Below are 15120 nucleotides of genomic sequence, written 5' to 3'. Positions count from 1 at the left end.
CCCAGGCAGAGTGCATTACAATAGTATAGCTTTCAGGTATCTATAACATAGGTAGATCCACATGGTGGCCAGATCAGCCAAATCAAGGCAGTCTTCTGAGCTTAGTGAAGCTGGTTGAATGGCTTTGTTTTGCAGCTGCATTAACTTGCTTCTTCAGTAACAGTGCTGGATCCATCAGAACCCCTATGCTCTTGACTGACTCAGCAAGCGTCAGCTCGACCCCAACAATGGAGGGGAGACCAATGTCCCTCAAGCCACCATCCATGCCGCTCAATGCCTGTCTGAGCAGGGAGCTCCTGTGTGGGACTGCTCTCTCCCTCTCCCTGCACTGACATGATACTGACAGAGAAAGTAAGGACACACTGGGATTCTCTGTTGTTATGTCCAGTGCTATGGTTGTAGGCAGGGGTTTATTTGGGGGGGAACGCGCTGGAACAGTACCAGAACCACTTCGACAAAATTCTTTTAAAAAATGTTTAAAAGTTCATGAGTTTTCAGTATTCAGATTGAAAACTCAATTTCCCTCTTGAGAGTTCCAGTACCCCCCCCCCCCCCATTGTCGGAAATCCTAAAAAAGAAAGACCTTATCTTTGAGCCAGGGCTGGCCCACTCACTAGGATAACTAGACATTTGCCTAGGGAGGGCCGATAATCAGGGCGCCAAACTGTGCCTGCCCCCCAAAACCCCTGCATCGTCCTGACCCCAGCCGCTGCCGCCTTTTTCTCTCCCCGACCGTCCTCCCTCCTTCCGCCAGGCTGGGTAGGCGAGGATCCATCCTCTGCACGTGCTCAGAGGTGCCCCGCTGGCTCACTTCATCACACCCCCACCTCCTCCCTCCTGCTCAGTGCGCCCCTTCCTCCTGAGGTGCTGCCTCAATTCCCGGGGCCGGGCACAGGGCGCCCAGCCCGCACGCAAACTTGCCGCCATCCTCCTCCTCCTTGAGTTGGCTTTGCAGAGCTGCCTGACTTGCGCTCGCTTCCACTCAGTGCATGCTTGCAGAGGAACATTTTTAAGTGCAGCTAACAATTTTGCCAAGACAAAAGTGCCCAGATCCACTCTGGGTGGGCGTGGCGGCAGCTCCCACCCCCCCCCCCCCCCCCCCCCAGCTTGGATTCTGTGCAGGCTCAGGAGCACTCCATTCTCCAACAGCTCCTGTAGAGGTGTTCCCTGGCTACCCCTCCCAGGCCGCTGGTGGTGTTTGAGGGGCCCCCCTTTCCGAAGACCGGGGGCCAAGAGGGCCTGCAGAGCAGGGAAATGGGTGTGTGAGGGCCCCAGGAACTCCCTACAGCTGGTACTGTGCCCCCTCCCCTCGCCCCTTGGCTCAGACTGCAACCTCAGCTGGCTGGTTTCCCTGGCAGCTGGCAACCTGAGGTAAAAAAAAACCTGGGGGTTGTTTATGGGGATTTGTGTCTCTGGCAACCTCTCTCTCCTTTGCCTGCAGCACTGAAAGGGTTAAAGTGAGCACGCTGCATACATTGCTAGAGGGGCTGAGCAAGGAGGGGGTTGCAATGGGAGCAAAAGAGCCTTGCAGCTGGATGCCAGGAAGGTTTACTCACAAGTAAGATCCTTTCTCACTGAATGGTCATGGGAGACCAGTGCGCCCTCTAAGCTGTGGAGCCTTTGTGAGTAAAAATTCTACGTTGTGAGGTCCTGGCATTAAAGTTGTGAGCCAGCGATTTGGCTACTGCATAAATTAGTTTGCCCTGGAGCCGAATTGGAAACAAAATCCTGGAAAGACCAAAGTGATGCCCGTTGGGAAGGTGGAGGTTGTAAAGGATGTTTTGCCTCCTGCTTTCCATGGAGAGTTCGGCTGACCCCTGCAGATTCACTTAAGAACCTCAGTGGTTTTACTGGACCCAACATGATTGCTGGAGAAGCAACTTAACGTGGTTGCTCCTACTTGGCCCTGTAAACTTTCAGGCTTTGGAAGAGTGGGGGGGAGATCTCTCCAAACAAGAAAACAAATGTTGGGTTCTAGGATGTTAAGGGGTGGGGGACAAAGACAGAATATCAAAGGAGGGCAGCGAACTGAACTGAAAAACAAAGTCTGAGTCCACTGGCACCTTTTAAGACCAACACAGGCCCCCGGGCACATATCACGGGGGGAGGCGTGGCTAATTGCCCTGGCGCAGTTTGATCCGCGATTACATGATCAGACGTGCCAGCGGCACAGCACGGGTCCTTCCCTTGGCGCCAGTGGGTAAACGAGGGACCGGAGGCGAATGCAGCGCCAGCTTGATCACACTACGGGCGTCTGGAGGCAGCCCGTGGCAAACGTTGACTAGCACCTTGAAGGTACTAGTTTTTAAATGCGCATTGTCGGCGGTAAGCCACGGGTGCGCTCCACTTCCCAGATGTTGGGGTGTTATCGTGCCCGGATAATCCGCCCAGTCCCGTGTGATTGGGGCCACAGTTTTATTCAAGATATAAGTATCTGGAGAAGTGTGCGTGCACATGAAAGCTAATACCTTGAATAAAACTGTGTTAGTCTTAAAGGTGCCACTGGACTCAAACTTTTGTTCTGCCAACACAGCTACCCACATGAATTGAAAAACATCTGAAGACAGGCAAAACTGTTTAAAATGACTGAAGGCGGCATGAAAATGCCTCTGTTATACAAAAATTTTCTGCCCCCTCAGGCTTGCTTTCTCTTTCTTTCTTTCCTTCCTTCCTTCCTTGAACCCACAATCCATTCCTTGGGAATAAAACTGGGCATTACCATCCTGGATCAGATGATTATAATCAGTTCCAAACTGTGTGCTAAAATTTCCTAGCATGCTGAGAGGGAATTAATTTAAGGGGTCCCATGGATTCATAGTACCCACCTACAAAAGAGGCTGTCTGTGCTTGTTCGTTACTTCTTAATAAAGCTGAATCACTTGCTGAATCACTCTACGAGTCCTTTGTTAGCGCGATCTAACAATAACACAGTTGCAAAGAGAATATGTGCATGGCCGTCGCTCTGAAAGCTGTCTATATAGGTATCTGCCCAATTACAAGCTTAGAATACACTGTCCTGAATTCTCACGTGCCATGTCTTTGTACTGGTTTCACAACTAGCTTAGCCAGTATGTATTTTTTACGGGAAATATTGACATGTTGCGCTCTCAGCCTCTGAAACCCCCAGGCGCCTAACTTTTTTTTTTTTTTTTAAGTATCCATTAAAGGGGGGGGGAAATGCCATTTGAGAGAACGCGCCAAGACCGTAACAGGCGGAGCCACCCGCAGACCGGAAGTCAGGATCCAGCGCGTCGCTCTGGCCTAGTCCACTCTATGGTGCCATCCTGGGTGTCGTGAGAGTACACCCCGGCACGCGCGGTTCTCGCGAGAACTGGGCCGGGCCGCCTGTCAAGGGCCGTCATGGCCGGCGGTGGCGGCGCTGAGGCGCGCACCAGCCTGACCGCTTTCGTGTTGGGCGGCTCCGTCGCCGCCGTTCCGCTACTGCTTTCCCCCCCTCCGCCGGCGCTGCTGTCCGGGCCCGGCATTCAGGGCCGGGTCGCTCTGGCGCTTCATGTGGCCGGGATCAACGCCGCCCTCTTGTTGGGCTGGGGACGAGCGCCGGGCGGGATGTACCAGGTGAGGGGCGGGGCTCGGGGAGGAGGGGGCGTGGTCACGTTCGTGCCCACCTAGCGCTGAGCAAAACTTCGAGGTAGCTCTCGCCCTCATAGAACCCACTTAAATGCCATAAAACTGACTGTAGACTTTTGAGTGCCATAGAATTCTTCGTCGGGTTGCGTGTTGAGCATGAAAAAGGGGCCGAAAAGAGAGCTTTTCAGTGCCACAGAATTCTTATTCAGGTTGCATGTTAAGCATAAACTGGGGGAGAAAAATGCTTTTGGTTGCGACAGGGTTAAGCATCTGAAGCCTAAAATGGGGGAGAAAAATGCTTTTGGTTGTGACAGGGTTTTTCCTTTGGCATGCACAAAAAGCTATGCGGGAGGAGTTCATCAGGATGCACGAAAATGCACAAGTTCTGGTTTGTTCTACAACCCAAATCCTATTGCGTCGTTTATTGACTGCTCCATCCTGTTGATTGTATTGGGGTTTATAAATACTCTTCCTTTGCGTAATCCAGTTTGAGTCTCAGTGAGACAGGCGGACTATAAATAACACACACACAAAATAAATAAGGGGAGAAAAAATATTTCAGGGTATGTTGAAAAACAAAGTTGTTCTGCAGTTTGTAGTCTTACTTTGTGATTTTTTTAGGTATTCTCTTTTGGGACCATAAGGTTCTCAAAACAGTTTCCAGAGGTTTGAAAAGCAAGTATTATCTTCTCACCCTTTCCTCTGCTGCTGGGTTTCAGAGGAATAGCAATCTGTGAAAAAGACACTAACACTAGTTCAATAATGACCAAAGAATACAAATACAAGCATATAACCACAATATTACAGTAGAAAAGTTTCCTCTTGTGGTGAAGATGTATGAAGAATAATAAACGAAGAATCCGGATATTAAGAACATTTCGAAGAACTTCCTCAGTAACTGATAAATAATATATCTTCAAATAGGTTATATGCACTCTTGTGAGTTACAGCAAACACATCTCATAGATGGGCAGTTTCTCAGGAAAAGCTCAAGGCTTTACATCACACTTCCTTCCATAATTACTGCCTCTACGAGCTAGCAACAAAAAGCACATAAATGGGCAGCTATTGACAACACATCTCAGGAAAAGCTCAGAGCTTTACATCACACTTCCTTCCATAATTACTGCACTGTGTGTTCCTCTTTGGTTGCTGCTGGGTTTCAGAGGGCATTTAATTTTTTCCTTTACTTAATTTCTAGTTCACCATTCTCACTGAGGCTCAGCTGTGTGTAACAGAAATTTTAAAACAGTGCAAAAGGAACAGGATAAGACGTAGAACAAACAATATCATAACAATGTATTAGAAAACATGGCAGCTATAATAAGAAATGCAAAAACAGGATTATTTTTTTCCAGAAGTTAGAAACAGTACAGTAAGAACAGGATAATGCATGCAGTGCCATATGCAATGTGTCCCTTGTCCCTTTATAAAAGCATCCTGCTGACCAGTTCCATTGTACTACAAAGAAGAAGAAGAGATTGGATTTATATCCCGGCCTTCACTCAGAGTCTCAGAGCGGTTTACAATCTCATTTCCCTTCCCCTCCCCACAACGGACACCCTGTGAATTAACTGAGGCTGAGGGAGCTCTGACAGAAACTGTTCTTTCAAGAACAGCTCTGACAGAACTATGACTTGCCCAAGGTCATCCAGCAGGTGCAAGTGGAGGAGTGGGGAATCAAACCCGATTCTCCCAGATTAGGGTCCGCGCACTTAACCACTACACCAAACAGCCCCTTTTCCTTGTATAAAACTGCCCTCCTGAACATTTCTGTTTTACACATTCTGTGGAATGCGAGAGCCTTCCTGACCTCCACAGGCAGGCCATTCTACAAAGTGGGAGTCACATCAGAGAGTGCTGGGTGCAGACAGCTGATGATCTTACCCATTTGCAGAGCAGCATCTTCGGGAGACTATGAGACTATGCTCAGATCAGCATGGCTACCCCAGTGGGGTGCATCACGGGAGACAATCCTTTAGGCATGTGTGTCTATTCTTATTGCATTGTTCTTTTTTAAAGTGTGCGTGTGTGTGTGCCTGGAAGTTATGGTTGACTTCTGATGATCCTCAGTGGGACTAGGACGTTTCAAAGAGGTGGCTTGCTATTGCCTGTCTCTGCATCCCGGCCCTGGTATTCCTTGGAGGTCTCCCATCCAAGTACTTGCCAGAGTCGACCCTGCCTAGCTTCCAAGATCTGACAAGACTGGGCTTGCCCGGGCAATCCAGGTCAGGGCGCCTTATTGCATTGTTTATAAACCTCGTAATCTGACATCTCCGTGAGGAAAGGTGGACTATAAATAGAGCAAATTCTTCTTTTGCCCCTGGATTGGCAGTTGGGGATTGAGCATCAGCGCTTGCCAAGGTCAGTTTTGGCTCAGTCAGGACCTGCCTGTTGTCTCATCCCATCCTGAAGAATGTGTGTGTGTGTGTGGGGGGGGGCTGCTAGACAGTCTCAAAACATGACTGGCAACTTAAGGGAAAAAACATTTCTTCCCCGATGCTCCCAGGAAGCTGTGTCATGCCCCCTCTGACCACGTGCCTTTGCCTTTCAGATTGCCATCCGTGCCTGCTTCTTGGGCTTCGCCTTTGGGTGCGGCTTGTTGCTCAGCTTCGGACAGTCTTCATGGAGGCATTTTGGCTGGTAAGAGAGCAGCGCTTGCTGGTGTGCATCGCAAGCAAAAACCTAGACACGCACAAAGACAGGGAGGTTTTCTCTTTGTGTTGGCTCTCCTGTTCTTGCATCCTCTTATTACCTGAGATTTCTGTGCGGTCCCCACTCCCCTCTGTTGGATGGATATCTGGCTGGCTATGATCACCTGGCCCTTACCCGGATGGCCCAGTCTCGAAAGCTAAGCAGGGTCGAGCCTGGTTAGTGCTTGGATAGGAGACCAAGGAAGCCCAGGGTCACTGCGCAGAGGCAGGCAATGGCAAACCACCTCTGTTGCTTCTCTTGCCTTGGAAAACCTTATGGGGTTACCATTGATAGCAAAAAATGCAATCATTTGAGGGCAGGGTCTTCTCTGTCTCTTTTGGGTTTGAATCTCAGGGTCTTCTCTAGCCCTTTTGGGTTTCCTAGATGAATTTCAGGGTCTTCTCTGGCCCTTTTGGGCTTCCTAGATGGCCCGTGTTGTCACTATACAACAGTTTGGCAAATATGCCTCTTTAGTCTTAGGTACATTTATTGTGAATGGAGTTGGATCTGCTTGTGAGTCTGTCATTGGGTGCGTTCAGACGGGGGCTTTATATCGGTTAGGGTGCCGGTTCCAACCGTTGTACTCACCGGCGTTCAGACGGGGCACATCTGCCTCCTGTCCCTAACCGGCGTAAAGCCCTTTACATCGTTGCACTCTGCCACCAGGTCCCAAGTGGTGGTATACTGAGTGCAACGGTTGTAAACGGTGTACCCTGGCGTCTGATCGGTCTCCACCGTTCCACAGCCATTTCCGTCGGACGCCTGAGGCTTCCGGCTTTCCCCCGCCGTTTAAAAAAAAAAACACACTAGGTGATATGCGCTCGGGCGAAGCTTCGCCCTGAGCGTTTGTTAAAAAAAAAAAAAAGCCCTTAGTTTAACTTCCCGGAGGAGTCCGGGACTTAAGGGAGGCCAGGTTGGGCTTTAAACTTTAAAGGTAAGTCCTTACCTTTAAAGTTTTGTAGGGGGGGGGGGGTTGAGCATGCGCAAAGATCGGCATTCTATGAATGGCTGCCTATGCACATGCTCAAACTGTGTTTTAAAAAAAACAAACTCGCCGACGCCCGCAGCGTGTGAGCGGGCGTACACCGGAGGGATCCGCAAAATGGAGGTAAGTCTGATCGCCTTTTTGCCAGCAGAAACTGCACCGGTTCCAACCGGTGCAGTTTATGCCGGCAGAAAGCCCCCGTCTGAACGCACCCAGAGTGTGGGCTGCATAGTTTTCTTTTCACTGGTTTTTAATGACTTCTTTAAAACTATTGAGAGCCAGTTTGGTGTAGTGGTTAAGTGTGCGGACTCTAATCTGGGAGAACCGGGTTTGATTCCCCACTCCTCCACTTGCAGTTGCTGGATGACCTTGGGCAAGCCATAGTTTTGTCAGAGCTGTTCTTGAAAAAGAGGAGTTTCTGTCAGAGTTCTCTCAGCTCAACCTACCTCACAGGGTGTCTGTTGTGGGGAGGGGAAGGGAAAGGAGTTCGTAAGCTGCTCTGAGACTCCGAGTGAAGGGCAGGGTATAAATCCAATCTCCTCCTCCTCCTCCTCCTATTCAAAAGCTCATTTGTGAATAGCTGTTTGTTTCTTGTTCCCCACAGACGTGTAAATGTGGGTGGCACTCTGGGGCCAGGACCAGCCCTTGGCCTGTTTCCTGTGCCTTGCTTGTGGAGTGGTCTGTGTGGGGTCATAGTTCATAGCATTTGGTTAACATGTATTTTTGTGACACACATCTTTCAACAGCAAGGCTTTGGTTCCACAGAGCAATTGAGTTTAGAGCTGTCTTCAGAACTGAGCATTTCTTCCATTTGGCCTGTAGCGTGTCAATATTAAGATCTTTTATGTCTGCATGGAACAAACCATGTAAATATGCTTGCTAGAATAAATGCTGGTTGATATGTCAGTTTATTGAGGTAGAATATATAATAGTAGGCAGCTTATAAAGAGAGAACTTTAATTTCAGCTCATTGTTTACATTGTTAATAAGATAATACTGATGCAGCGTTTGTTCTTTACTATGCTCAACTCATGTTGATCGTAACAATTCTTCGTTTTAAAATAAAATAAACAGCAACACTAAAGGATCTTTTACACCAGCAGTCGTTTGTTTCTGGGAACAATTCCAGGTGCTTTTCAAGCCATTCATTACCTAGCACCCGCTTACTGGAAGCTTCCTCTCCCTGTTTTGTGAGCACCTTTCTTCTGATCGGTTTGTGCAGATGGTGATGTGAGATAAACTTTCTTTCCTCGGTGGGTGTGTCTGTTCCATTGAACAGCCTTTCCAAGAATGTGAGAAAGGCCTCTTTGCTTCTTGTTTTTTAGAAAGCTCTGTAAGGCTTTTGGGAACACTCAAAATGGGCCACAGTGTTCTTATTGGATGGCAGTAGTTTCTTGCATTTGACTTTCGGTACCTACCATGGTTGGAGCTGTGGTGGCTCAAGTGGTTAAGATGCTGAACTGCAGGCTGTGGAATGTCAGTTTAGCAGTTCGAGACCCGAGTTGCCGCATGACAGAGTGAGCTCCCATCTCTAGTTCCAGCTCCTGCCAAACTAGCAGTTCGAAAGCAAGAAATTGCAAGTAGATAAATAGGTACCACTTTGGTGGGAAGGTAACAGCGTTCCGTGCGCCTTGGTGTTTAGTCATGCCGGCCACATGACCACGGAAAGGTCTTCGGACAGCGCTGGCTCTTCGGCTTTGAAACGGAGATGAGCACCGCAACCCTAGAGTCGGACTCCACTGGCTTTCGAGCAAGGGAACCTTTACCTTTACCTGCCATGGGTCCTCATGTTAGAGAGAAATGGGGGCTTATAAATACTTTTAGTAAATAATGGGTTGGATCCAGACTAAAGGAGGGGCTGTGGCTCAGTAGAAGGACCTCTGGTTTGCATGCATAAGATCCTAGGTTCAATTCCCGGCATGTCCAGTTAAAAAGGACCCAGCAGTAGGTGATGTGAAAGACCTCTGCCTGAGATCCTGGAGAGCCGCTGCCAGTCTGAGTAGACAGTACTGACCTTGCTGGACCAAGGGGTCTGAATCAATACAAAGCAGCCTCATGCGTGACAGCCTCCACCCAACCCCCCTTCCTGCAGCAGACCTCTTTCATGTCATTCCTCAGGGTCTCTTGTCGCCCCAGGAGCAGCACTTTGCAGAGATCAGTGGGAGAAAGGAGGCAGGACATTTCCATTCAACCTCTGGAAAACAGTCTGGTTCCAACCCAATAAGTGAAAGTCAGGAAGAAGTGACCAGAAGGCATTGCATCCAATGTAACCATCCTCGTTTTGGTCTTTCCTCAGGTACATGTGCTCTCTGTCTGTCTTTCATTATTCTGAATACTTGGTGACGGCCATAAACAACCCTAGAAGTTTGTCTTTGGACTCTTTCTTGCTCAACCATAGTTTTGAATATAACGTGGCTGCGTTCTCCTCGTGGGTGGAGTTCACTGTGGAGAAGTTCATTTTCCCAGGTCAGTAGCCATTCAAGAGAAACGGAAACCTTCTTTTATTTATTTATTTATTTATTCGATTTATACCCCGTCCTCCCCAGCGGGCTCAGGGCGGCTAACAACAGAGGCAAATGCCATAACAAATAGTTAAAACAACATAAATCCTGATGTTCAATTTTCTTAATCCAAGACGAGTTCCATTTGTCAACCTAGCCTGACAACATACATTCTTCGGTTAACTAGGCGTCTGCCCAGGGCCGGCTCACCTCCAGATCTAATCCACCGTCTAAGATGGCAACTCGGTGGTGGTACAGTGACGGCGGTGGCTCCTATGCAAAGGCCTGGCGGAAGAGCTCCGTATTGCAGGGCCCGAACCTGCTCTGGGAGCTCATTCCACCAGACAGGAGCCGCCGCCGAAAAAGCCCTGGCCCTGGTTGCAGCCGGCTTGATGTCCTTGGGGCCGGGAACCACCAATAGGTGCTGCGACCCCGACCGTAGAGCTCTTGGGGGAACATATGGAGTTGTGTTTCGGGAAGGAACCAAGAAGCTCACAGAAGTAGAAGTCTCGTGGCTCCTTAAGGACTGGCATGTTTGTTGCGGTGGAACTTGTTATAGACTAGAACCCACTTCGTCGGATATCATCAAAGGTGGTCCCCCTTGCCCTGTGGGGCTGGTGAGAGATGATATTAATGAATGGTTGGGGTCACACACGCCAGGTAAAGCGGGGGCGGGGGGGAAGCGAGGCTATTTCCTCCGGAGGAATTTGACCCGCAGTTGTAAGATCACACCTCCCTTCGAAGCTGCGTGCATAGCCTGTCAGTGTGTGATCAGACACAACTGCGGGTGAGTCTCTCCCCCCCCCCGTTAGTTTTCCATGTGCTTAAACAAGGAATTTCGAAGCTGCGTGCATAGCCTGTCAGTGTGTGATCAGACACAACTGCGGGTGAGTCTCTCCCCCCCCCCGTTAGTTTCCCATGTGCTTAAACAAGGAATCAATGAATCAAACCTCCGCACTGAGGGTTCCCTATGGAGTTTGCGATGATGCGCATACTGAGAAGGGGGGGGGAACCAATGGCACGGAGTCGGGATGGCCTGCTCAGACCATCCCAATAGCCAACAAAAGGGGGGGGGGAAGCCAGTGTACAGTACAAGGAACAGCAAAGATCACCCCACTGACTGAAAACAAACGCACAAGCAAAATAACAAGTATATAGTAATCATATAAGCATGACAGCAAGTATAATATGAATCAATTGGCCAAGGTGCAATAATAAAGCTTTTTATGGCTCAGAAAATGTGATGACTTACACTTCAATTTGGACTCTGATATTTGCTTCTATGACACATGGAAAGACTGTAGACCGTGCTTCTATTATGCTTTATTATTGCACCTTGGCCAATTGATTCATATTATACTTGCTGTTATGCTTATATGATTATCAGACCATCCCAATGGCATGAGAGCACGCTGGAGTGATCAGACAGGGGAAAGTCTGTCCGTGGCCTGTCACAACCCATTGACTACCGGATTTTCCCCATTGTCTTTTAACTCCGCTTCTGCGGTGTAGCAGAACAAGCTGCCGACGGCTGCGGGATGCTTCCCAGATGTTGCTGTCTGATCACTCCCTTTAAATCTGCCCCACCTTTGCGCCTATGTCAGGTCTAATTGTGCGTATGATCGCAGCCGAAGATGTGGAATGAAATTTTATATTAATTTAATGAAAGATCTAAGAAGTGGTACAAGGCTGAGCACGTGTAGGCTGTGTTTCTAGTGCTTTTATGTACACTACCTTGGGAATCCTCTCCAACAATCCTGCAAGGTAGGCCATTAGCATGATCCCCATATTACAAACAGGCTAGCCTCTCATCTCATTCCCTTATGCCTCCTAGGAAGGTCATTGCTGAGGTGATACTGGGGATTTCCTGGCTTACATTCTTAGCAACTGTTGAAGTCTCTGTCTCCGGCAATCACTGAAAGAACCTGTCTTTATCTTTTCATGCCGTATCTGCTTTGGCACATAAACAGTGGAAATTGATTCTTGACAATGTTACTAATAGGGGATGTTTTTATATTTTAAAAAATTGCTTTTCAAATTGCAATCTCTGTGGGGAAATTCACAATAATTTCTGCAGCTTTAGCATGCTTCAGGAAATCAAAAATTGCTCGTCTTGCAAAATGATTACTGTCTTTGCTTAAGGCTGTTAACATAAGGCATCATTCCATTCAAAATAATTTATTCGCATTTTGAAGGGACGGAGATTACAATGTCAAAATGGCAGAGATCCACCGCCTTTCCTCTGCATCTCACCCCCAAACGGTGCCACTTTGTAAACTGCATTTATTTGTTTTGCAGAGATGAAACAGATCACTTGGCTGAGCTCGGCAGGACTGCTGATGGTGGTTTTCGGGGACTGCCTGAGGAAATCAGCTATGCTCACGGCCGGCTCCAATTTCAACCACATCGTTCAGAATGAAAAATCAGAGTCTCACACTCTGGTGACCAGAGGAGTGTACGGGTGGTTCCGTCACCCTTCTTACGTTGGATGGTTTTACTGGAGTATTGGGACCCAGGTAATATCCAACAGCATTTTTCAATCCTTGGCTTCCTTATCTCAGTCTCCATGATATATTTAAGGAAGTGTGCGATGGCGTAGAATTTGATACCGTTAGTTATTAGAAGGAAGAAATCATCTTTAATATATTCTTTTTCATTTCTTGTTTTCAAGGAGCTCAGTATTGCAGTTAGAGATGTGAAGGATTAGGGGGGAGGGAAATGAAAACAAAAAGGAAAAACCAATCTTTTCTTTTTTCTGAAGGGCTTTTTCAGTTTTTATGGTGGAAAAACCAGGAAATTTTGGAGTGTGCTGGAAAAAAAAATCTGTGAAATGTTTTCTCTTTTGGAATGAGTGAGATGCTTTTTGAAGACAAGGTTGTACTCTCTCAGAATGAAGACAGTCTGCAGTGTTAGTTAATTACTGTGCCTACACTATAGCTGTATACAATATATTTTCATGCATGTATTTATTGTTTAAATATGATTAACTTTGTCCGTGGTTAACATGCTGCGATGTGTATGCTGATACACTATTGAAGAAATTAATGTTTAAAATGTTAATGAGGTTTAGCTCAATATTTGCCCACTCTGTTAGCTAAAAATATACACAAGCGTGCAGTTAATCCTCAGTCTTGTTGATTGAAATGTGCCCTTGGCTTTGCTGTTGCTGAACACAAAGTGAGGAGCTGCATGAGCGAATGGTCCAACACAAAACTCCTTTCACATGGAAAGCTAGCCTGTCAGGCAGAAGAGTTGCAGCCTAGCCTTCCCTGAGATGGGGCTACCTTTTTGTTTATAAGGACCAGTGTTCCCTCTAAGCTGAGAGTGTGAGCTGGCTCACAGTTTTTTTAGCCTCCAGCTCACCCATTTTTGACTTGCGCTCAGGAAGGAGGGCTCCAGAGCAAACGAATTGAAGCAGCAGCCAAATCGCTCGCTCACGACTTTAATGCCAGTAGCTCACAATGTAGAATCTTTGCTCACAAGACTCCACAGCTTAGAGGGAGCATTGATAAGGACTTCTTGATGGGGGGGGGCAGCGTTCCAAGGTGCAACGGGAAAGTCAACATGTCAGGAAGACAGATGCTAATTTAGCCTAGCTTTGATGTGAGCTCCTTGCATTGCAGCATTCTAAATTTATCTCAAATTGCTGGGTGCAAGTCTTAGCCATTCTAGATTATATTTGCCAGCCTTTGGTAGCAGAAGAGCCTTTCTGAGACTCCTTCCTGGGTGTTTAGCTCGTCCTTTAGGCTTCCAGGTAGCCAAGGAATGGGTTTTTCCCTCCTTTTTATGTGTAATCCTTTAAATTCCTTCTGTTATTATTATTTTTTTTTGCCCCAGATCTTGCTCTGTAATCCCATTTGCATGGTGGGCTACACCCTGGTCTCCTGGCGTTTCTTCCGAGAACGGATAGAAGAGGAGGAGATGACGCTCATCCATTTCTTTGGCGAGGAGTATCTGGCGTATAAAAGACGGGTGCCGACGGGCCTGCCCTTCATCAGTGGGGTTAAAGTGGAACTATGAGAGCGGGGTCGGAAGCTTGAGCTGAACAAGGGAATGCTTAGCCCTGGGCCAACCGGTCTCTGCCTAGAGAACGGCGCCGTGTGCCCCGCTGGTACCAGTAGCGGTCAGTTTTTAATACTTAGCAGTGACTTTGCCTGGAGGTTTTGTTAAGGGCTATGCAGCAGCTCAGGCTCTTTAGTTCAAATTAGAGGAAGTCTTTCTGGATTCTCGAAGCTGCACTGAACTCTCAAGCCCAAGTCACAAGGCTGAGTTTTATTTTTTAAAGCGAAAAGGCCGTCGCTGTACCTCGGGGCGGCTCCGATGGACTGAAATGCATCCCGGCAGGTTGTTTTTCAAGAACAAGCTTGCACTTTCAGTAACCACCATCGTCCTGGAAGGGGGTCTGCATGGGACCTCACCCCTCTCTCTGGTAAAAACTCTTTTAAAAACACTTTTTTTGGATACACGTTTCCCCCCCCCCTTCTAAAAGGGCTTTAACTTCTGGGCCCCAAAACACAAGCCCTTTGGCCTCAACTCTTCCAGTGGGGCAGAGGCTTGCAGCCATTTGGCCCTCTTAAACGCATGACCTTTTTTCGAAAATCACTCCTGGAATAACGTTTACCTAAGAGATTGTGGCCATCGCAGACAAAAGACATGTCCCCTTCCGGTAAAAACGGGGTTTCCTAAACGCCACACAGCCAGGCTTGCGTTACACCTCACCAATGAATGAAAAATACGTCTCTGCATTTAAATTTCATGTTGTCCTGCTCTGTTTTCATTGCTGTCCTTTGTCTGCTAGGTTCATCCCTGTCAGACCTGTGGGGGGGGGGGAATGGTCTTACAGCCACACCTGTGGTTTCAAGCTTCCCCCTCTTTCCTGTCTGTTTTACATTTTGATTTTTTTGCAAAGGTTTAAAACACGGTTCTGTAAAGGAAAGCATTGTTCTCAACTCTGCAATATCCGTAGCTGGTAAGAACTGGGCAAGTAAATCTTTGCCCACAAGAGGGGTTATTTGTTTCAGCGCTTGTTAGTTTTTGGACTGGGAACGCTGCCTGTGCTTGAGCAACAGGGACACGGTGTTTTTATTTTCCTTCCAGGTTTCATGGAGTACCGTTTGTTCTTGTTGTATACCAAAGAGTAGCTTACTGCTTTTGTGGTTCTAGTAATCTTTGTATAATGGGGATGTGGATTCAGGTTGAGGCTGGCTGAAACTGTTTGGGCCAAGATACAGCCAATCCTGGCCCAGCTGCAGTTCACTGCAATTTTGCCAGTTCTTGAGCTTCTCGGATGCTCACGCTTCTTAGTTGTGAAGGCTTGAGGATTCAGAGGACATGTTACAGTGGAGGGGGGAA

At 47.8% G+C, this 15120-nt stretch overlaps 1 protein-coding gene across 1 annotated transcript; it reads left to right on the top strand.

Annotated features, from left to right (window-relative positions):
* Positions 1 to 3346: 3346 nt before the first annotated feature.
* ICMT (isoprenylcysteine carboxyl methyltransferase) lies at positions 3347 to 15035 on the top strand. The gene is made up of 5 exons (XM_015429820.1): positions 3347 to 3576; positions 6143 to 6231; positions 9564 to 9733; positions 12067 to 12284; positions 13606 to 15035. Exons 1-5 carry the CDS (start codon positions 3361 to 3363, stop codon positions 13786 to 13788), a joined length of 876 nt encoding a protein of 291 aa, XP_015285306.1. The 5' UTR covers positions 3347 to 3360; the 3' UTR covers positions 13789 to 15035.
* Positions 15036 to 15120: the final 85 nt, after the last annotated feature.

This window comes from Gekko japonicus, unplaced genomic scaffold (assembly GCF_001447785.1).
Source record: "Gekko japonicus isolate JY-2015 unplaced genomic scaffold, Gekko_japonicus_V1.1 scaffold1166, whole genome shotgun sequence".
Lineage (NCBI taxonomy): Eukaryota > Metazoa > Chordata > Lepidosauria > Squamata > Gekkonidae > Gekko > Gekko japonicus.
This window is presented reverse-complemented; position numbering and strand designations above follow the sequence as displayed.

Coding starts and splice junctions, on each gene's coding strand:
- ICMT (XM_015429820.1), top strand. CDS start 3,361: ATGGCCGGCGGTGGCGGCGCTGAGGCGCGCACCAGCCTGACCGCTTTC. Junction 6,232..9,563: donor TCATGGAGGCATTTTGGCTG/GTAAGAGAGCAG, acceptor GTCTTTCCTCAG/GTACATGTGCTCTCTGTCTG. Junction 9,734..12,066: donor GGAGAAGTTCATTTTCCCAG/GTCAGTAGCCAT, acceptor TTTGTTTTGCAG/AGATGAAACAGATCACTTGG.